Below are 23,083 nucleotides of genomic sequence, written 5' to 3' on the forward strand. Positions count from 1 at the left end.
GGGTGTCTAGGTCCCTGGGGTGTACATACACCTGGGCTTGACCTTTTTGTAGATGAGTTTCTCGTTTGTTATGCAAATCCATTCTCATGATCCATCTGTTGTTCTGGACCTTTCTGGAAATGGGTTGGAGGGCTTCCAGGATTTTGGGTGGTCTTGATCCCCCTCTACAGTCTATCCCCTCTTCTTGACCTCTTTCCTGCACATGTGTTCTGCTGTGTTGTGCTTATCTCCAGGAGCCAAAACAAGGATTGGTGTTTGAGAACTATGGGATTAATGACAGGGTTTTTGGTTGTGTCATTTCCAGTCATTTGAAAGCTTCATTTGACTTTACCATCTTTAGATGACTTGAGAATTTTTCTCCCACATTTTACAAAGCCAAAACTTGAATTCATACCATTCACAGGATTTTGTGTGCTCTTAGTTCAAACTAAAAGCTGGAATCACTGCATAAATTAGAACATTTTTAAAGAGACTTAAAGTATTCCCTTTGCTCTTTAATCTTAATTATGTAGAAACATCTTCATCTTTTGAGGTCAAGATGAAAATGCGCTGCATTGTCACTTACTCATTATGTGTGACAGATTGTATCATGTTTGAGATGTCGTTTGACTGCAAATGAAGATTCTTTAAGTGTGCTGATTTACATATTTGAATCCCATTAAGAACTACCATGAAGTCACCATTAGTGAACATTTTACATTTACATTATTCCTTTCTGCAGCTTTCAAGTTCTGCCTGCAGTACACGCGGAAAGCGGAGTTCCGCAAGCTCTGCGATAACCTGCGGATGCACCTGGGGCAGATCCAGCGGCACCACAACCAAAGCACAGCCATCAACCTCAACAACCCTGACAGCCAGTCCATGCACCTGGAGACCAGGCTGGTGCAGCTGGACAGTGCTATCAGCATGGAGCTGTGGCAGGTATGCAGCAGGGCTCCCCATCACGCTTGGCATGCAGCCTTTCCAGAATTTTCTCCACGCTGTTCATGTCTCATGGTACATGCAGCAAGCTGGAGAAAGGATAAGAGCTAAAGAATCAAGTTTTAATATCTAGAATATTGGATGATTAGTCTGGTGTTCCTGCACAGCATTTTGAACCAAGCTTTGATGGTAGAACTTTGAGAAGTTTTTTGTTTGGCTCCCCCCCACCTTGGTTTGTAGCTTGAAAATCTGAATGAAACAGGTTTTCAAAAATACCAACTTCTAAGCAGATAGTTGATGGAGTATGTCCAAATGATGTATTAGAAAAGAAGTATTTCATTTCATGTAGCTGGCAAAACTGAAGATGACAGCTTTCAGTGGTATTAAATATTTTACAGTCTTATAACCTTCAATAAATTTATACTTTTCCTTTTTTTGGGATGTTGCAAAAAATTTCCTCACAATGGTGTATTTGGTTGTTTTGGGTTTTTTTTAGGAAGCTTTCAAAGCAGTGGAAGATATTCATGGACTATTTGCATTGTCTAAGAAGCCACCCAAACCACAGCTGATGGCAAATTACTACCACAAAGTTTCAACTGTCTTCTGGAAATCAGGAAATGCTCTTTTTCACGCATCCACCCTTCACCGCCTTTATCACTTATCAAGAGAAATGCGAAAGAATCTCACACAAGAGGAGATGCAGAGGTGGGGAAAGATACTTGCTGTGATCTTAGAATCTGTTTTTAACCCCCTAGGTTCAAAAATAAACTAAATTGTACCCCAAAAGAAGCAGATGACATGTATGGCTATGAGCAGCTCTGCCTAAATTGGCCAGTACTAATTGCCTCAAAAGAAATCTAGAGCAAGGAGGATGTTTTACAAAGCTGCAGTGTAAGTATTGTGAACATTAGCATCATCTTAGTTAAGCTTCCTTCTCTTGTCTGAGAAGTTGTGCGAGTCAATAAATATCTGGGGGTTTGTTTTCTTTGTCTCTTTTGAGTGGTGGTATTTTCTTCACAAGATTTCACAATTTCCTCTCATGTTGTAGTTGGTGTCTCCTCTGTTATTTCTGGTGTTTTTACACAGTTTTGCATCGTGGATGCTCCTTGTTCCTCTCTTGAGCCGGCACATACATAAACAGGAATTAGTAAATGTTCTCTTGCGCTTCTGCTTTGTCACCAGGATGTCCACTCGAGTCCTTTTGGCCACCTTGTCCATTCCAATAACTCCAGAGAGAACTGATATTGCTCGTCTCCTGGATATGGATGGAATCATCGTGGAGAAACAGCGGCGCCTGGCCACCCTGCTGGGGCTGCAGGCCCCCCCTACACGGGCCAGCCTCATCAATGACATGGTAGGTACTGGGGTTCAGGTCAGCAGCTTCATAACGTTCAGTCCTGTTCCTTCTAGAGCACTCTGCTTAGCTGTGGGACAGCAACTTTAAAGCTAGAACAGCTGTATGGTTAATTGGAACTTAATTGCAGAATCAGAAGGAATGTTTGAAAATGGCAGTGATAATGAACGCTTGTGTGCAATTCAGTGTAGTCTTTTATGTCACCCAAGCAACAAATATTAATTTGAAACACTGAGGGGTCTGAAACATGTTGTGATCTAGAACTTTGGGTTTTTTTCCAACTCTGAAGTGTGTAATTAACTGAATCAAGTGCCTATTTTTCTGTTAAATGTGTATTGGATAAGCACAGGCCAGATGTCAAATGTTGGACCATATGGATATAATTGATTATGAAAACTTCCTTGTGTTTAATTTAAAGGGATGTTAGATTTATCTATCCTCAGACCTCCCCCAATGCTCATAAACAAATTAGACATTAAGTAATGAGTATTTTCAGAGAATGTTTGAATTTCTTGCAGTCATTTGCAGTCATATCTAAAATTTAGGTTCAAAGCTCATTTTACAATTTGAATTCATTCTTCTTGCAGCACCTTTCCAGTCTGCCTCAAACCCACAATTTAAGGCTTCAGAAATTTAATAATGAACAGAGATGCGTGGTTTTAGTTTGGATGTGGACCTCTGTTTGTGTAGTAGGCTTGTGTCTTAGAAATGGCTGAGGATGGTACTTCAGTCTGTTTAGCTTGTTTGTTTTTTGTCTACTTTTCCATTTTTAACTACATATAAGTGCTAAAGTGTAGAATTACTGTCACTGCAGTTAAGAATGTAATGAAAAATACCTAGTCTCCTTTATTAAAAACCACATCTGTTGCATGTTTAACTTGTTGAATATAAAATTCTTAAAGCATTAACTATTGATTAATACTGTATTTATGTTGAGATCTTTGGGGTTTTTTTTGTTGACTGTAGGTCAGGTTCAATGTAGTGCAATATGTTGTCCCAGAAGTGAAAGAACTTTACAATTGGCTTGAAGTAGACTTTCACCCGCTCAAGTTGAGTGCCCGTGTCAGCAAGGTAAGTTTTTTGTAGCTCTGTGTGTGTAGTAATTGGTCTTGACTAATAGTCTGTTATATCACTATTGATTTGTGGTAAATATCAACCAGCTTTTTCTATTGCCTGATTTTTCAATAGTAGCCTTGATTTGGTGAAGTTCCATCACCATGAACTGTGCATGACATCTGATAGAGTAAGCCAGGTTACTGAAATAGAATGAAAATTCACTCAGGTCTTTTGGGTGCTATTCAGAGGGCTCCATAAAGGTGCAGAGTTTTGGGAATGTGTCAGAAGGTTTTGCTGGTGGACATGATACTGAGTTAATTTTGTTTAAAGGTGCCAAATAAGAAGATTCTGTGCACACGTGGGCATATGCTGGCAAGTGGGTTGTGTGCCAGGTGGAAAGATGAACCAATGACTGGTTTTACTATTAAAAGGTAGAGTGTTGGGAGGTAGAATAATTTGAGAGCTGTTGATTAAATTAGTGTAAATTCTGCAGTTGATGAAGCACATCATGTTCTTTTTCTTTGATAGTGGGAACAAAGATATTTGAGGTGCTAAAAAGAACTTGAAGGTAAATTAGCAGTGTGGTAAATGTTGCCAGTACTGTCAGTCGCCTTCATACAAAAAGTGTCAGCTCTCCTTTGTAACTGTAAGTGTTCTGATCAAAGGATGCACTTCAGTAAAACAGTATCTGGACAGAAGTGCTCTTGTTTTAAGAGTATAAACCAGAAATGTTACTTTAATGGTGAAGTTTGTACAGGCCAATGCAGATAGAGTAACTTTTCAGACTTTTGATAGGTTCTGAACTGGGTGAAGGACCAAGCTGAGAAGGAACCTGAACTGCAGCTGTACATTCCTCACCTGCAAAACAACACCATCCTTCGCCTTCTGCAGCAGGTATAAATAAAGATAATGTATGTTCCTAAGGATGCATAAGTTAGAGTATGTTTTGGAGGAAGAATAAGTTGCAAACTTTAATGCTGAAATAGTTTTTCTTTCTATCAAATAGAAGACTGTTTGACTTTGAAATACATTTTTCTAATATATAACCCATATCTTCAGTTTGTGCATCATTTAAATACAGCTGTAGTAGCTATACTTGATAGTGGGATACAGTGATGTAGTCTCTTCTCTAGATTTTCTTCATTGCATACCAAGTTTCTTAAAATTTCTCTTTGGAGTAAGGTCGGGGAGGGGAGTATTTCACTTCGGTTTTTAATTTTTTTTTTTTTTTTATTTATATCTAAGTTTTTTATAAAATGCACATTTCATTGACCTGCTTTCTTTACGAGTGATGAGCAGTGTTATTTCTGGTGTGCTAAAGAAATAGTTGAAGGCTAATTAGCAGCATAGCTGGATGTAGTTACTGCTGCCAGTCTCCTTCATACAAAGCAGCCATTCAGGAATGAGGTTTAATCTGAATACAGTACAGAAATAGAATCCTCAAACAGTATTTGCAACTGCATTCATATGTATACATTCATTTGTTGACAATTTAGTGAGTTAACTTTACAACAACTTCTGATTTCTTTTCATTGAGGAAAAATACCTCATGTTTCTGTTCACATTCAGGTGGCCCAGATTTATCAAAGCATTGAGTTTGCTCGTCTGTGCACCCTGGTTCCTTTTGTGGATGCTTTCCAGCTGGAGCGTTGTATCGTGGATGCAGCCAGGCATTGTGACTTACAGGTGAGGGCTGCAGAAAGACTTTGTGTCATGTCTGGGTTCATGTGTATTGCATGTGATAAAAAGGAACTGGTTGGCAGTGTGGAGGAAGGGATAGGAATGATTTGTCTTTCAGTGCTCATTTCATTGAGCCATTGAAAGTTCAGCCTCTTCCAGTGATTTTGTTTTCGTCGTTGTTTGGATTGTTTTTTTTTTCCAAAATCATAGAAATAAATCAAACCTTCATTGACAGTGCTATTTTTCTCCTACTAATTTGGCATTTCTCATAGAGTGGTACAGCAAAATTTTTTTTCAAGTAATTTCTGCGTAGAGCCTCTGACTCATGGTGGTCATAGGCAGAGCAGCAGAGAAATCATTCAATAAAAAATACAATCCTTTTCCTTCCTTTTTTTCTGTTTTTGCAAAGGTTCGCCTTGATCACACAACCCGGACACTGAGCTTTGGTTCAGATTTGAATTACTGTACTAGAGAGGATGCTCCACTGGGCCCTCAGCTGCAGAGCATGCCTTCTGAGCAGATCAGAAACCAGCTGACTGCCATGTCCTCAGCTCTGGCTAAGGCTCTTGCAGTCATTAAGCCTCCTCACTTAATGGTAAGTCATTTAAAGTCTTAGGAGAGTGTTGACAAAGCTTATATTTTAATGAATGTGTTTACTCAGATTAGATGTACGTTTTACTTTCTTTTTTTTTCAGCTTTGTGGTAGTCAGTTTTTTGTGCTTTTAAAGTAATTTGGTTTCTGGTCATAACCAAAATATGGCAAAATGTACACAAGAGGCCTGAGTTTAAAGTTTCCAGTCTTGCAAATACCAGGTTTAGGATATAACAAATAATAACTGTCCTATACATGAGCCTAGGATTTGTTTAAAGTTTTGCATGCATTTTTGAAAATCCAAGAGCCTGCTTCATTTATTCTTCCTGGAGAAACTGCTTTTGTGAAAAACCTGGAATGCAGCTTTTTAGAACAAAACATCCCACAGATCAGGAACTGACCTGTCTTTGTCACTTCTTTTTCTCCTCCCTGAAGCTCTTGGCTTCAAGGTCAGACTCACATTTCAGGTTTTCCAGAGCTCTGTAGCAACAAGGTGTAAATCAGTCTCAGATTTCCAGCATGCTTTGGTCGTGGCAAGTTAAACCTTCACTTCTTTTACTAGAGCAGTGGTAATTTTTTTCATTTGTTTTAGGTTTATGAAAGATTTCATAGCTAACACATCAGATATTTGTTCCGTAAGGAAAAAAGGCTGATAGCAATATGTCCATGTTAGATTCTCTGCAGGTTGAAATACTAAGTAATATTCTTAAAATCTAAATGCAGAAAGTAGAACTGTATCATGACACCCAATGCTCACTTCCTTATGTTAACTTGACCATATATTAATGGTTTTATAGTGTTTAAGATAAAAATATTTCTGTATAGGTTTTCCCTTAAAAATATTTGATTAGTGATTGGTATTAGATTGTCATTTTGGAAGAAAAAGCATGCTTTAGCTGTCCATTTGTGGATAGAAATGGCAGTTAGTCTTGCACTTGACATGTTAGTACAGTTAGTAGCTGAATAAGTTGTAAATCCTCCTTATCTAACTTATTAGTGGTCATTACACTTCTGGAGAACAGTATCAAGGTTAATATCAATCTGTGTGGTTAGAAAAGCTACAGAACAAGTTGATATCCTTTTTTCCTTCACTATTCAGGTCAAAACTTTCCACTTTTGTCACGTGCTTAAAAGCTTTTAGTTTGTCACATTTCTAATAATTCAGTAAATCATTAAATTTGTCTAAAGCTTTTTACTTCGGTGTTTCTAGCACCTCCATTTAGCTTTAAATGTGTACAGATCTGCAGCAAAGTTTGGATGTTTCAGTTTTTTTGCTGAATGCCCTAGAAGTGACAGGTTACTAAAAATATCCCTGTGGGTGCTCACATTTCAGGAGTAGCACGGCTGGGGGAGTGTGGGGAGCTGATTTGGGCTACAGAGTTTGGCTGGACTCATGGAAATGGGCTCCCTGAGTGGCTCAGTGACACCTCCTCATGCGTACAGCATGAATGTCCACAAAGAACTGTGGGGGTGCTCTGGGAAATGCTGGGGGGTGGGAAGGCTGCTTAAAGAGCAGTCTATGTTCTACTGTCTAGAAGCCTAGAGTTTTTTATAAGGTAGTGAAAATGGTTTTAAATACAATGTTTAAGTTGTTGACTTATTTTTTAAACATCTCACAGATAGTGTTTTGTGTCAATTAGGATACATTTTTCTTCTATTAATGTGTGGAAAATTACAAAACTTTAAAAGAACAAAGCAGCTTTGGTGTGAAATACAGTACATGTGGTGATATGCTTGCAAACACATACAGAGACAAACAAGGTTGGCCCACACACTCATTGCAGTTAAAGATTTCAGTATCAGTAACATTTGGGTCTACAATATTTTTGGACTGAAAAAGTCAAACTGTCATACCCAAGCCATGTTGCAGAATATTGTCTTTTACAGACAGCGTTCTCCATGTGCACATGATTCTGGGCAGTTGGAACTGCCTGGGGTGCCACTTGGATGAGTGATTAGTTTTGCCACTACAGCTGTATTTCCATTCAGTTGGCAAGTTTGGAGAATAGAATTAACTTTGCATTTTTCCTTGAGAAGCATTTGCTTTGCTTACTGCCTTTTTAAAGAGGGACTGTTTACATCATTGTCTTATTCTCAATTTAAATCCAGCAAGAGAAGGAAGAACAGCATCAGCTGGCAGTCACTGCCTTCCTAAAAAATTCCAGGAAGGAGCATCAGCGTATCCTTGCACGCCGTCAAACCATAGAGGAGAGAAAGGAGCGCCTGGAAAGTTTGAACATCCAGCGTGAAAAGGAAGAGCTGGAACAACGGGAAGCAGAACTGCAAAAAGTCCGGAAAGCTGAGGAGGAGAGGCTGCGCCAGGAGGCAAAGGAGAGGGAGAAGGAGCGGATCCTGCAGGAGCATGAGCAGATCAAAAAGAAAACTGTTCGGGAGCGCTTGGAGCAGATTAAGAAGACTGAACTGGGAGCCAAAGCATTTAAAGATATTGATATTGAGGTAGGGGGTTTATTGTTGCAGTGGGGAGTTATTTTGTTATTTCAGTGTTACATTGCTGGGCTGCCTGAGTTTCATAGGTTTGTACCGCAGCTGGTCTTACAGTCTCTCTTAAAAATAAGGCAATTAAGTAAACTTAAGTTCTGGGTTTGGATGGGACCTTTTTTACCTGGGAGAGTAAAGACCATCTTTTGTGGGTGTTTTTTCTCCTTTTTATATTGATAACTTTACTTGGTTGTAGGATCTTGAAGAATTGGATCCTGACTTTATTATGGCTAAACAAGTGGAACAGCTGGAAAAAGAAAAGAAGGAACTTCAGGAACGACTGAAGAATCAGGAGAAAAAGGTACAAAGTAGGAAGGGTAAAAATGTCCATACATTTTTTTTTAGTGAATATGATCTGTGTATACACACATATATATAATACTGGTGCTGGAAATGTTTGAAACTAAAGAAGAAAAGTAATATGTTATATACCAGTTGGGTCTCTAATTTCCATGCAAAATCTGTTCTAGTTAATGGAGTTGATTTGAAAAAGGATCCTTAAGCTGGATGTGAACTGAGTCTTAGTTGGGAAGACTTATAATGAAAAAATGTTCAGAACAGGTTAAATGTTCAGAGAAGGAGAGACCATGACAGAGAAGTGAAATTAATGAACAGTGTTAGTCCTCACTGAAAGAGAGGAAACTCCACTGCTAGAGCCCTTCTAGATGGCAGAAAAGGATCTGTCTGAAACATATAAAAGTGTGAGAAATGTGTTGTAACAATAGAAGCATATGACCTGGGCAAGGTGGAACTCAGCCAGGGCTTCCTGCTGTATTCAGGAATGAAACAGGGGTTCTATAGTACAGTTGGTGATTCAGGTCACTTAAAACTGGTTTGAAGGAAAATGGCAAGTAGAAAGTGGCAGGTTAGTTAAAAAGGTTCCAGTGAGGATCTCGGACACTGCAGGCCTGTAAAGCTGTTGCTTACATTGGATGGAGGAGCAGAAAATACATTAACAGTAGAATTAGTAGTCACCTGAATTAATATGATCCACCTGGAAAAGTCAGCACAGCTTCTATGAAAGGAATGTTAGCAAGGGCTTCCTCTTAGAGTTCTCTGAAGCTGTCAAAGCAAACATATGACTAAGGCTGATCTGATGGGTGCAACTAAGTTGGATTTCAAAAAAAAAAACTTTTTTCCAAAGCTCTTCACAAAAAACCCCAACTTTGTAGTGTGACAAAAGAAAGTCTTTGAATTATGTTCTGGTTAGATAGATTTAAAAACTTTATAGAGGGGAGGCTGGGAACAGAATCCCTCAGTCTTTGGCTTTGCATATGAAATGATGGGCTTCAAACTTAACATTCTTTGCCAGCAGTGAGAACTTGGTTTTTCTGAATTTTGAGCACTGTCTGCAGTTCTGGTCTCCTTATGTCTAAAAGGATGTGGTTGAACTGGAAGTTTGACAGGAGCCCAACAAGAATTATCAGTGATGCAGATTGGCTTCTGTGGGACAAATGTCTTTGTAAAATAGTACCCCTCTGACAGATTTCTAGAGAGAGGATGTGTTGCCAGTCTGTAAGAGTGTACGTGTTGTAAGAGCTGATGGTGGGAGCAGTTGTTCTTGCACAAGGGGTAGTGGAGTGAGAAGGATCAAATGAAGGCAGCAGGAGCCATGTTCAGAGCTGTTTGTAGGTAGAAGCTGGATCTTCATGCTGTGACCACAGACATGCAGGAGTTCTTTCCAAAGTACATTGTTGTATATTAAAAGGTTTGAGTTCGGAAGGACAAGAGAGGAAATGCACTATTTAAAATATAAGAATACTTCCAACACAGAAAATGCTGGGAGCTGAAAATGAATGATGTTGAGAGAGAACTGTGATGTGCCTGTCTCCATTCCTGCATCCTTGCCTGGGAGTGCATGTAGTTAGTTGCCAGTGGTAGAGGCAGATTCTTGGTTAGGTTGACCTTAGATGGTCCAGTGTGGTTGTGGCTCTTTTGCCATAATATATCAGAAATATATATTTCTGGAGAAGTCTCCAGAAATGAGGGATTTATGTGTGCATTATGTCACACTGAAGATGTGTTATCTTTACTCAGATTGACTACTTTGAAAGAGCGAAGCGCTTGGAAGAAATTCCTTTAATAAAGACTGCCTATGAGGAACAAAGAGTGCATGATATGGAGCTGTGGGAGCAACAGGAAGAAGAAAGGGTAAGAATTTTTTGTTCAGTTGATAAGGTGCATTAGCAATGCATGAAAAATAATGTTTGCACTGTTTTCTTTTTCCCAGCTCTTTCCAAAAAACAAAGAAAGATTGAAATCTTTACACAAATTCACACATTGTTAGCTTTGTGATTTCACTGTTTCAGTGGACAGCAATTTCTTCTATCTTTGCTCCGAAAGGGGAAGAGAAAATTTTTCCTTCTAGTGGCTGGAGTAGATTGAATCCAAATGTATAGTGAAGTTATACTTTGTATATTTTCTGTTTTCAGATCACCACCCTGCAGCTGGAGCGTGAGAAAGCCCTTGAGCACAAGAGCAGACTCTCCAGGATGTTGGAGGATAGAGATTTGTTTGAAGCTAGGCTCAAGGCATCACGACGAACAGTTTATGAGGTACATGAGATGAGGCATTGCTAACAAAGTACACCCTGAAAGTGAGGAGCTAAAACTGACCCAGGGATTCTTCATGAAACTAGAAATTAGTATTTAAAATGGTCCAGAACTATGGAATTGCTTTTTTTTTCTGCTTTGGCTTTTAAATTCAATTTTGTGCACCTGTTCCTAGGTATTATCACTTAAAATTTTTGTCAGTTTCTGGAATAGCTTATATGGAAAATAAAAGAGGGCTAAAATGTTTATTTCAGAACAGCTATTAGTAAGGGATCACTGGGTGTCACATAGGCAGGCACTAAAAACGGGCTTCACTAAAAAAAAGCAGGAGAGGTGTTATGTTAATATAATTTAGTAATTGCATATGATTCTTTGCAATAATAGGGATAATTTTGGGTAATACGTTTTAGGTACAGATAAATTATTATTTTGCCAATTCCTTTCTGAAAAAGCAGATAAAGTTCTAATACTGTATATGATGATTTGATTGTATCTTTCTTTTACACTAGAGTATATTCTTTTATCCACAATCAATTACAGAAGAGGTTGACATGGCAAGCATGTCATTTTTCAGTGTAGCAGAATTAATATGTTGCAGTTGTTTCGAGTTTTCTGTGTAGCTTTATTTAACAATTGTGTAACTGCCTAGCTGTCAGACATTGCAGTTTTGGTGTTCTGAGGTGTATTGTTGGTATTTCAGGATAAACTCAAGCAGTTCCAGGAGCGGTTGGCAGAGGAGAGGCGGAACCGTCTGGAGGAACGCAAGAAGCAGCGCAAAGAGGAGAGACGCATCACTTACTACAGGGAGAAGGAGGAGGAGGAGCAAAGGCTACGGGAGGAGCAGCTGCTTAAAGGTGTGATTGAGAATGTGACTACTTCATCCTCTGCATCCTTGAGCCTTCCCATTTTGTAACACAGCTAGTGTCTGGTTTTCCTGTTTCATGAGATGGGAGGAAGCCGCCTTCATCTTCAGTTGTCGCACCTTCCTTGCTTACCTGTGTAGCATAGACAGGAAGGTAAAGCTTTGTAGTTCCTAGATATGAGTGAAGGAAGAATTAAAGTAAGGGAGGCTAATGAAAAAGATGAGTCTTTGATTTTAGCCTGTAGTTGGAGTTCTGGCCACTTGTTTGTGTACATCTTAAAGAGAAAAGAAGGTTGGTGTCAACCCAAGAACTCTGAAGTTGTAAACTATTCCCACACCTTTCGTTGTGAGTTGTTTTGTCTGATAGCCCTAATAGCCTCTTTCAGGGCTTTAGAGGAGAAGTGGTGGTTGGCAAACTGCAGGATGAATTTCTGCCCTACTTGTCAATTGGAGGGTAAAGATTTTATGTATCAGAGTTAATCACAATGCAGTATTTAAAAAACAAACAACAACTGAAGCAGTCATGAATATCAAATTTCTGACAGAGCTGATTTTTTGTTGGACGCTTTCTAAGGAAGAGATCCTCTACCATGTTTGAGGTAGTTGGTGATATTTTAGTTGCTATAGTTATGGTCTGTACTGAATTAACATACAGGTATTGGAGCTTTTTCGTTCTTGCTAGCTGTTCAAGATGTCTCATTAATGGATGTATCAGGGGTCCTTTTCCTATTGCTTTTGAGTTAGGTGACTTGCAGAAAACGGGTTCTGTGGTTAGCTAAACCCATCATATGAAATGTTTGTATTTTAACTGTTCAGTTTTTATAGAGTCTGAGGGGAGAGATTGTATTGTGTAACCCCTCTGTGGATACAGCAAAGTAATAGAATTTGTGTTGGTAATAAGTTCTCTGTGTGTTTCCAACTGTGCAGAGCGTGAGGAGAAGGAGCGCATCGAGCGCGAGAAGCGCGAGCAGGAGCAGCGGGAGTACCAGGAGCGAGTCAAGAAACTGGAGGAACTGGAGAAGAAAAAACGTCAGCGAGAAATGGAGATAGAGGAGAGGGAGCGCCGCCGAGAGGAAGAAAGGAGGGGTCTGGATGACCCATTTTCAAGGAAGGTGGGTAATTCCTGCAGGTTTGTTTCTTTCTAGCTGCTCCTTCTTCAGTAGTTTATTTGAAATAAGGTGTTAGCATTGCAAAGTCATAGATTGGTTTGTTTAATTAATTAGTTAGTTAGAATGTGAGTGGCTAATTTAATAGTTAAATTACTGTCACTTAGTTTCAGCTCACTATCAGGATCTGGAATCTCTAGTTTAGCAATAAAGTAAAATAAAGAAACTACCTGAAAGCTAAGATTGCCAAGCTGTTTAAAAACTAAATTAGTAAAGACTAAAATGAATATTGGACAAAATTTTCTTTAATACAAAAAGAAGGAAAACTGTTGGAAGCTAGTGCAGTGACTCATGCAAAAGTCAGAAATTCAAGTGGATAATGGAGGAAAATCCCCCCCAGATTAAACATAAAAGCATAGTTTTGTATTTTTAAAGAAATGTGTAATAACATAAAACCATGATGTGTGTGCAACTTTCTCTTTACGAATATAACTTGGGTTGGGAGAACTCATTACCCCAACCCAACAGGAAATAACAAAAGTTACTTGGAAATGTTTAATGGTTTAAAAGAATGTAACTAAGTACCACAGGCCTTGTACACTCCCAGTTTTTCAGAACTTACCATTCAAGAGAATTAGTTTTAAATTTCATCCCCTACAGCCTTTCCCTTTGTTTAATACATATTTCATTGTGTAATACCATGAAGATAAGTTATCAGGTTGTATAAATTGTTTTGACAGTCTGTCAAGTAAATAATCATGATGGGTGTTTTTCACATAAGAGGTCTCCTGTCTGTGGGCACTTGATTATATGGAAAAGCTGGCTCAGGTTCTGAGAGAGATACCTGTATCACTCCAGAAATTCCATTTGCAGTTTTGGGATTCTTTGCTCACCGTTGTTATTTGGAGTAATTTCTAAAGCATTTAAGGAGACAGACTAGTGGAGATGCAAGATGTTGGTTAACCCATATTGACAAATAAAAACACTTTTCAAAGAGGGGTTTAAAACTGGAATACCCTTCTTATGAAGAGGTTGTGTGATTATGTGAAATCAGATATTTTGGATAGTTTAGCTAACTAGTTTCTTGTGGTGGAATTAAGGCGCAAAAATTCGTTTAAATGGTTTGTCTGGCAATGGAGAGAGACATTTTAACTTTTTAAAAAAAAATACAGATTGACTATTGCTCTGCCCTGCAACATGTGTGAATCACTAGTATCTCACCTCTTCTGAGCACTGAGGTATTGGGAACAAAATTGTCCTTGCCACAGAGAGCTTTCAGTGCATTCAGTTACATTTCCTGGTGAGATCAGAAAGCACAAAGGCAAATAATTACTTAAGTTCATTCCTGTTGTCATAAGCCCCCAGGAAAGGTGAAACTGTTAGAACTTCTCTTTTGTTGTCAACAGGTAGTGGCTGTGGCTGACTGTAGCTGTTGTTTAATTGTTCATACACTTCTCATAAACTTTTTAGTGTATGTGCATATATCCTACCCTGCAGGTATAGTATGTGGCCCAAGGGGAACCATGTTTTTGTTTGAACTGCAGCAGAAACAATAAAGTCAGTTAAAACCATACTTTAGTTACTCAAACTCCTGATAGTTCTGTGTTCTGTAGTGTGACAAGTGAGTTTTTAATGACATAACATGCTCAAGAGTAAATTATATGTTGAAAATCTTCATTTTAAACATTCAAAGAGAATGTTCCTAATTTTTTTCGACATGCAGGAATCTCGTTGGGGTGACAGGGAGTCGGAAAGCTCCTGGAGAAGAGGAGGGGAACCAGAATCTGAATGGCGTCGAGCACCAGTGGAGAGGTAATCAGGGGCTGCCAGACCCGTTATATTGGGATCAAAGTATGGAGGCTCCCATTTTGGTGCTACTGCTAAAGCTGCACTAGCTGAGTAATCTCTCATGCCTCTACACCTCTGAATGCTACCTTCTATTAAAAAGTTGCTTTGTAAGGATCTCAGAATGAGAGAGGTTTTATCTTGGAACCATGCTCAGATAACATTCCTGTTTTATTTGGCTTAGATATGTGAAGGCAAGCAGACATCTTCTGTGTGTGATAAACAACTTGCTTCCTTGGATTCCTTTTTAAATTAACAACTTCTCTCCCACTCAAACATTGGTGTCAGTTCTGTAAATACAGAATGGAGAAGGATGATGAGCAAATACAGAGTTCCTGGATGATGAAATTCTGAGATTTTCCATTTAGAAAACTGATAGTAACTATGCTAGTCCCAGAGCAGAAAACACATGCCATAAATTAAACAAAGCTCTGAAGAGCTGTACTGAACAAGGGAGGGATAGATTTCTGAAGGAAGAATATTATGAATGTACTTTGAACTTAAAAAAAAAAAATCCACACTTGTTTACATTTATTTTGGATATGTTCACTAATAATGAAAACTGTTTATACAGTTGTAGAAAACAAGATTTTTAACATTTGTATTTCTGCTTCACATCAGGATGAACTGTAGCTAAAAATATTTCTGATGGTGCACATCTAGTTGTTCTTAAAAGCCTGTGCTGATGGAGGTAACGCTGCTGATTCCAGTTGGCAGTATGTTTTATTGCTTAATTAGACTTGCAGGTAGATACATTTTTGTAAATGTCTGACCCTCGTTTCCAGTACAGCAATTTAAATCCATTACTGCTTACTCTGACTCCAGTGGAAGCAAATTTATTGACTCTTTCTCTCTCTAGCAATATCTTAGAATGTTTTAGAAGGGTGTGATCTCTCTATAAACAAAATAGAATTCCATCTTTCCTTAAAAGCTGTGTTGCCATTCCTGGTAGTGATCCACTTTGTCATGAACTGCAGAATCTAAAAATTGGATGAAACTGCTTTGTGAAGCCTTTCACTACACATACATTGCATAAGCTGTGGTGCCCCATCCCTGGAAATGTTCCAGGCCAGGTTGGACAGGGCTTGGAGCAACCTGGGATAGTGGAAGGTGTCCCTGCCCATGGCAGGGGGTGGAATGAGATGATCTTCAAGGTCTCTTCCAACCCAAACCATTCTGTGATTTTCTGAAGTGTTTAATGCACGCACTTGTATGCTTCAATGGATTTGTTTTTTTCCACACAGAGTGATGCAGCTTGTCTTAGTTATTCTTCATTCAACTTTTCTAGAGATTGATTAGAGGAGAAGTAGTTTAAAAGTAATAGTTTAAAATTAGATTTAAAAATCCTAAGATCCTGAGACAGTGCCTGAATGAATTAAATAGTTGTTCATCTGATAAACATTATAACCATTCTTCCACATGTCTTTTACGGTAAAATAATCAGATTTTTCAAAGGGGAAGATTATCCAATTTGAGTCTAAATGGAAATTAACAATCTCCATGTCTTGGTATTTACCTCACAGATCAATGATAATTTCATTCTCCCTTATTCTTCCAAACCCAGGAAATGCACTGCTTGAAATTCCTCAAAATTCTTGAGACTCTGAATTGTCACAAACTGTCTTCTCTTTGTTCACCTGTTCAAGTCAGTCCTACATCTGCTGTTTTGTAGCAAGTTATTGCTGTTTTTTTGTTTACATTTTAGTAGCATAGTGGATTTCTAACCCTTGAGGTGTTCTTTCTGTTGTGTTTTGGTTTGGGTTTTATTTTTTTTAAATCCATGAGATTCAACCCCAGTGCAGCTTCTCTTCTCCTGCCAAGAAGCAGCTACCAGTACATTTCTGTGATGTTCTATTTCTTTTTTTTTTTTTTTTTTTTTTTTTTTTTTTTTTTTTTATTGCTGAGGAAGTTTAATTTCCTGAAATAAAGAAATTAATTTGGTGACAAAAACAAGGTCTGTGGTCTAAATGTATGTTTGAAAAATCTTGTAGACAGCAGACTTAGTGGTGTGTACCGCTGGCATGTGCTTGGAGAGGGGGGATACTTAATTGATCGTTGTGGGGTTTTTTAATATTGATATGTTCAGACTTAGATCAAATTTGCCAAATCAGGCTTGGTGTAGAAGCCAACCCTCTTCTCTGTGGTGTTGCAGTAGATAACCAACAGAGGACTGTCCAGACTAGTTTGGAAGATAAACTGCTCAGTCTTTACTGAAGCTGTAGGGACTGTGACCTACAGCTTTCCCATAGCAATGAAGGGCATTAAAAGGTGCATTTTGAAACTGCACACCTCATGTGTGGAGCCACTCATCAAGTGGGTGCGGTCAGAAATGGCTTTGGGGGGTTTGATGCTGTTGATGTAAAGCTTTCCTGGATGTCACCTTCCACTTCTCACTCGTTCCCTGTGGTTTTACAGAGACTGGCGTCGAGGAGATCCAAGAGAAGATGAACGGCCGTTCCGACGCGGGGATGATCTGCCCAGGCGAGGGGATGATCTGCCCAGGCGTGGTCCTGCAGATGAAAAGGAGCGTCCTCCAGAATCAGCAGAGGACAGGCCACCTAGACGGGAAGGGGACGAGGACAGGCCTCCGAGGCGAGAAGGGGATGAGGACAGGCCCCCCAGACGTGGCTTGGATGAGGACAGGCCGCCACGGCGTGGTTTGGATGATGACAGAGGAAGCTGGCGAGCTGCAGATGATGACAGGGGTCCCAGACGTGCCCTGGATGATGACAGGCCCCCCAGACGTGTCCTGGATGATGACAGACCCCCCAGACGTGCTCTGGATGATGACAGACCACCCAGACGTGCCCTGGATGACGACAGGCCCCCCCGGCGCGGTTTGGACGATGACAGAGGCAGCTGGCGCGCGGCGGATGACGACAGAGGGCCCCGGCGCGGGCTGGATGATGACCGGCCGCCCCGGCGGGCTCTGGATGAGGACAGGCCCCCCAGGCGTGGGCTGGATGATGACAGGGGCAGCTGGCGGGCTGCAGATGACGACAGGGGGCCCCGGCGCGGGCTGGATGATGACAGAGGGCCCCGGCGCGGGCTGGATGACGACAGGATGGCCCGGCGGGATGACGACAGGGGACCCTGGCGGAACGCCGATGATGACAGGCTCTCCAGGAGAGATGATGACAGGGGCCCGTGGCGTGGCGGTGAGGACTCAAGGCCAGGTCCTTGGAGACCATTTGGTAAACCAGGTAAAACATAGAAATATAATAATCCTCCCTCCAAAGTGTTTGTTGTCCTCATAGATAGTGGATGTAACATACTTGATGCCAGAGGTGGGAGAATCAGCTCTGAAAACATCTAGATTAATGAGGCTAATGAGGACAGTCCTCTACTTAGTATAATCAAACATTTTCATTTGGTTGAATTAAAAATAAATCGCTTGTCTGGAAGATATGGTGATGGTCACACACTTAACACTGATCACTTCCCTGTGTGCAAAACCAAAATAGACAAATTGAATGCTCTGCTGGGAGCATTCTCACTAGATTAGCACACCTTGGACTCTTTCCCTACCCCTTCCATGTGTCTGAAGTTAATCTCCTTCTAAAGGAGGATTTTGATACTACATTCAAGTGGGTGTGGTTTTGATAAGCCCTTTCTCTATATACAGAGATAACGTTTTTAACATTGCCTTTTTGTTTTTAACCCTTTCTGAAAGTCCTGCTTAGAGCAGAGCTTGGATTAGATGACCTTTTGAAGTCTCTTAAAATCTGAATTACCCTATTCTTGTATTGTTTATTTCTATTCTTAAGTGCCGTTGATGGTGTCTAGAGCTGTTTCTGATTCTTTTCAGAACTGTTGATGACATTTGAATGTTAGATATGATTTTGATTTCCTGGTTCTTTCCACTTACATATTGGCATGCACCATGTCAGCTTTCATGGACACTAATTATAGAATCTGAACCTTTAGAAAACTTAGTATAAATATCAAAACCTGCACTCCAGTTTTTCCTATTTAAAACCAAAGCAGGCTACATAATGAACTCCTCCCATTCATAAATAACTGAGCAGTATTGCAGAGTGCACTGTGTTAAGTGGATGATAGCAAAAGTCACATTTTAAAGTAGTGCTTTAAAAAGCAGTGAGTTCTTTAAAAATCTGCTTCCTTAAAATCTCCTCACTTGTGGATTTTCACAAAGGAATCTGCTGTCTGAGCTACACCCTTTGCTTCTTCTTGCACTTGTTTTGCACCAGACTCTTGTGGTTTCTGGCTGAAAACTGCAGGGTGCAGCCGGCTCTGCTGGACTGTTCCAGGCAGCCCTGACATGAGGTGTGCATTACTGGCTTTACCTTTAGCAGCTTGCACAGTGTTTTCTCTGTGGCTCCCACATGCAAACTTCTTACAAACATCTCGAGTTGGATCTTCAGGAGTCAGAACTTGAAGAACCAGTTTCTGTGATGCAAGTAAAGGGTGCATTGTCTACAAGAGAGATCAGAGGTCAGTCACAAACTCCTTTGACTGTGTTTCTTTTTTACAGGGGGGTGGAGAGAACGAGAGAAGGCTCGTGAGGACAGCTGGGGCCCTCCCCGAGACTCCAGACCTTCAGGAGACCGTGAATGGGATCGAGACAAAGATCGGGATGAAAATGAGAAGGAGCGGGAATTCGACAGGGAGAGAGATTTTGATCGAGACGATCGTTTCAGGCGTCCCAGGTCTGACTGCTCTGTTTAAGTACTTCTAGAATGTTTCTGCAAAAAGAAAAAAGGGCCCTGCTGATACAGAAATAACGTGGAATTGCTGAGTGAAAGGAACACTGGTTAGTTTGTGTGAAACTAAGCGCTTTAGGGCAGCAAGTGGATAGGGGCATTTTGGGGCCTTCTTGGTTTGTTATTTTTAGGATGATATCTGTTTACAGGAGGAATTCCAAAATGCTTAAAATGCTTTTAAATTTTTCTTTTTAACCTATTATCAAGAGAATTCCATGTTAGGCTCCAGAAAAACAAAACCAATTTTGGAAGTATGTTAAATAGACACCCACTGGGTCTGTAAATATCCGTGCTGTGATTTATTACTGCTCCTTTCCATAGCAAAGATAAAAATCCTAACATTTAGCTTTTATGTTTTGCGTGGCCAAAGGGATGACGGCGGTTGGAGGAGAGGGCCAGCTGAGGAAACTTCCAGCTGGAGAGATTCAAGTCGTCGTGAGGAGTGGGACAGAGGTGGTCGTGACATGAGAGACCGACGTGGCGACGACAGGGAGCCGCCCCTCAGGAGAGGACCACCCCTCCGATCCGAGCGGGAAGAGCGTAGGTTCATTTTAGTGTCCCTAAAGTCCTTCATCCAGCACAGAGCCTCCCTCTTCCTGACACTGCTGGGAGGGGGTCACATGGGAATAGTGGGAATAGGTTATATTTTCAGCCTGTATTTAAACTGCCTTTCCATAAACAAAAAGCACCTTTGGCATAATTGAGAATTCTTCAGGGAATCTTAACTATTTGTAGTTGTGTTCTTTTCCATCTTAGTAGCATTTCACATCTACAGTAGGAGGATAACATTTCAAGTATGCACTTGTCATAGGATTGTGTTCTGGGTGTATGTAGTCCTTGTGTTCAGATTATCAAGACAGACATCTCAGAAAGTAGTTTCTGGCCCTTTCCTTAAAACCATTAAAATGTGACAGAAATATTTCTGAATGAGGGTTTCACACTATTAATGGTATTAATTTTGATGACAGACCTATATTAATTTTGTATATTTATTAATCCTTTGCTGTATTCTAAAAATACAGTAACAGCAAACCCATTTAGCCTGGTGGGACCACCACATCTTCCAATTCTGGCATTCTTACCTTCAGGATCTCATTTTGTCTCTGCCCCAAGTGCCCCAAGTGTTCTGCACTTGGGAACAGGCTGGAACAGAATATGGCATCAAACACAGGAGTGCTGCTTGCAGAAAGGCAGAGTGTTCTCAGTGTGGAGATTTTTCTTTTTAATGTATCAATAAGTTCTGGGATTTGATTTCTTGGCATCTGCCACAGCTTTGTTCACATACAGCTGGGGCAGAACTGAACAGTTTTTCATATAGTAAAGGGTGGTGGATGCTGTTACCAGTAGACTCATGTAATTCAGTACTATTTTATCTCTGATTCCAGTGGGCTGAAGAGCAATTTCCTGTCTTTCAATAACAGCCTAAACATTTTCCACAGATGTTTTTAAGTCAGGATTTTTGTTTTCAGGGTTCAGTCATTTCTAAGGAGACACTTTTGTGATTTTAATTCTGTTAATATAAGAATATATTTTTACACCATAAAACCACGTACATCAGTAGAACATTCTTATTGCAGTTACTGTGTTTTAAAGATGACACTGGGCTTGCTCACCACAATCCCAAACCTGAGAAGAGGTTTGGGTAGTTCTGCTGTTACTTTCCTATAAAATTTAAACGTGTATTTGGCAGTTGTCATCGAATTCCCTGTTGGCAGGGCTGAGGATCAGTAAATCCCACTGCCAGGGTCGGGGCTGTTTGTTGGAACTCTCGCAGGCTGCTGCTGGAGCGTGACTGAGTTGTTTTTCTTTTTCCCCGTGCCGTAGCGAGCTCGTGGCGACGCGCTGACGACAGGAGGGAAGAGCGCGGGGAGGAACGGGAACCGGCGCGGCGGTCGGCCCCTGCTCCTGCTGCTCCTCCAGCTTCTGCTCCCCCAGCAGCATCCAAAGAGCGGGAAAGGGACGGCGAGAAGGAGAAAGGATCCTGGAAACCAGAGAAGGAGCGTGAGCCCGTACGCCGCACTAAAAACGAGACAGATGAAGAAGGGTGGACCACTGTACGACGTTAAGTGGGAATCACAGAGTTTAACCAATGTTTTAGCTTTGATTTGATCGAATCCACAGATTATATTTGTGCTTATAAACATTCTGAATTGGAATTCTTTAACCGATGTTTTGAGGTAACATGAAAGCATGAATTACTTACTCATATAGATTGATCATGCGCAAAACTCACAGCAGAAGGTTGGAAATTGAATGCCAGTTTTTGAGATTTCAAATGATGCTTATTTCATGGGTCATTTGTTGCTGAAATAAAAAGAAGCAAGTCTAACAGCTGTCTTCAGCACAGCTTCTCTTTGGCACCAAAAACAGGCTGCCCTTTTTATTTTTAGTCTTTCTTAGTTTGGAATGGGGTATTATTGTCACAGGACATGCATTTGAAAACACCTCTGTTCACACAGTGAAATTATTGAAAAACAGAGCTAAAAGAATTTGCATAATTAACCAAAAAGTAGAAAAGCCCTCTTTTACATAGATACTTTGGAGGGCAGGCGGTTTCTGAGATATTTTATCACTATCTAAATTCGGTAAGTTGTTTAAATTGGAATTGAATACAGTAAACATTGTGAATTAGCTACACTGGGATATTTTCTGTAGATTTACTTGAATCCATAATGCCTCTGAGGCCACTTTGCAGTCATTGTTCCAGTAATGTACACACTGCTGCAGTGTACAAATCAAACTTGCAGCTTTTACAATTTGTGTTTTGGTAAGCATATGGCTATGTACTTTCTGTTGCCAATATCACAACTGCTTTCTCCATTACTGGATAATTCATGCCTTTCAAGGATTTATAAATATTTGTCATATTTAAAATGTGTGGTTTTGGAGAAATTGTTCAATTTTCCCCCCAATTCTTTGTCTTCAGGGTCAATTCTTTCCCTTTCCAAAACAGTGATTTGTAGTAGTGGCTGTGTTGACTTCAAAGCTGGGGTGCAGTAACAACAAGGAACAATCTGGTCACACTGAAGCCAACACAGAACTTGCTGCTGTGTGTTTCTTCAATGATAAATAAACAAGTTAAGGAATTAGCTGCTGCAGTGTCTTTGACTTTTTAGTGAGTCCTGCACCATGTGTTCATGCAGAACAGCTGTTGGACAACCATTTTCTGTTCTCAGACCTGTTCTGTACCAGCTGAAGAAGAAGGTGAGAACACCTGGGCTGGTTTCTCCCTGAGAAACCTGGTGTGTGAACAGAAGTTGTAATATTCCTCTTGTCCTTTTCTGTGTTATCCAGGGCCAGTAGTTTTTTTTTTTTTGGGGAAAACTTGCTCTCAGAGCCATCTTCTCAGGGCTTGATTTTTGTGTCTTTGGATCCTATCTTGTCATTGCTGGTTGAGTCACAGGACTCCTTCAGAGAAATAATGTTTTCCAAGCATTAAAAAAAAAAAGTATTTTTTGTTCTTTATACAGTTGCAAAAAGGATGGAACTAGAGAGCAGCAGCCTCCAGTAACAGTGCTTACTGGATCTGGAGTAGGGGGTGCTGCTGTTCTTCAGACACCTCCTGCTGTCCTTGCATTTTGTGTCACTGAATGCTGTTAAAGGGGGCCCAGGAGCTCGCTCCACTGCTGGCTGTGAAATTCCTGTGGTACTTAAAACTGTGTGTGTTCAGTGTGGTTTTGAAAACCTCCAAGGCTGAGGACTGCACAACTGTTCTGGGAAGCCTCTTCCAATGCTTGACTAGCTCCAGATTGAAAAATCTGTGTCACAGAATGGTTTGGGGTGGAAGGTAACCTCAAAGGTCATCCAGTCCAGCCCTCAGCTGCTATGAGTAGGGACATCTTCAACTAGATCATGTTGCTCAGAGCTTGAATGTTTCCAGGGCTGGAGCATC

General features: G+C 40.4%; 1 protein-coding gene and 1 non-coding gene across 3 annotated transcripts in view; both read left to right on the forward strand.

The window, feature by feature from the left end:
• EIF3A (eukaryotic translation initiation factor 3 subunit A) overlaps window positions 1-22,280 on the forward strand; it is a 28,943-nt gene extending 6,663 nt beyond the window's left edge. For both annotated transcript variants that reach the window (XM_053949211.1, XM_053949212.1), the window contains exons 5-22: window positions 722-921; window positions 1,418-1,626; window positions 2,104-2,275; window positions 3,242-3,346; window positions 4,127-4,225; window positions 4,901-5,017; window positions 5,421-5,606; window positions 7,713-8,060; window positions 8,299-8,403; window positions 10,140-10,253; window positions 10,535-10,657; window positions 11,355-11,508; window positions 12,444-12,628; window positions 14,346-14,434; window positions 16,883-17,670; window positions 18,963-19,137; window positions 19,562-19,731; window positions 21,016-22,280. In XM_053949211.1, the coding sequence (XP_053805186.1) occupies window positions 722-921; window positions 1,418-1,626; window positions 2,104-2,275; window positions 3,242-3,346; window positions 4,127-4,225; window positions 4,901-5,017; window positions 5,421-5,606; window positions 7,713-8,060; window positions 8,299-8,403; window positions 10,140-10,253; window positions 10,535-10,657; window positions 11,355-11,508; window positions 12,444-12,628; window positions 14,346-14,434; window positions 16,883-17,670; window positions 18,963-19,137; window positions 19,562-19,731; window positions 21,016-21,257 (3,581 nt within the window). In that variant the 3' untranslated portion in view covers window positions 21,258-22,280. The remainder of the gene's footprint in view (window positions 1-721; window positions 922-1,417; window positions 1,627-2,103; window positions 2,276-3,241; window positions 3,347-4,126; window positions 4,226-4,900; window positions 5,018-5,420; window positions 5,607-7,712; window positions 8,061-8,298; window positions 8,404-10,139; window positions 10,254-10,534; window positions 10,658-11,354; window positions 11,509-12,443; window positions 12,629-14,345; window positions 14,435-16,882; window positions 17,671-18,962; window positions 19,138-19,561; window positions 19,732-21,015) is intronic.
• On the forward strand, window positions 4,588-4,720 carry LOC128791900 (small nucleolar RNA SNORA19). Its single transcript, XR_008432220.1, has one exon. It is a non-coding gene; the product is annotated as a small nucleolar RNA SNORA19 (small nucleolar RNA).
• Window positions 22,281-23,083: the final 803 nt, after the last annotated feature.

This window comes from Vidua chalybeata, chromosome 8 (genome assembly GCF_026979565.1).
Source record: "Vidua chalybeata isolate OUT-0048 chromosome 8, bVidCha1 merged haplotype, whole genome shotgun sequence".
Lineage (NCBI taxonomy): Eukaryota > Metazoa > Chordata > Aves > Passeriformes > Viduidae > Vidua > Vidua chalybeata.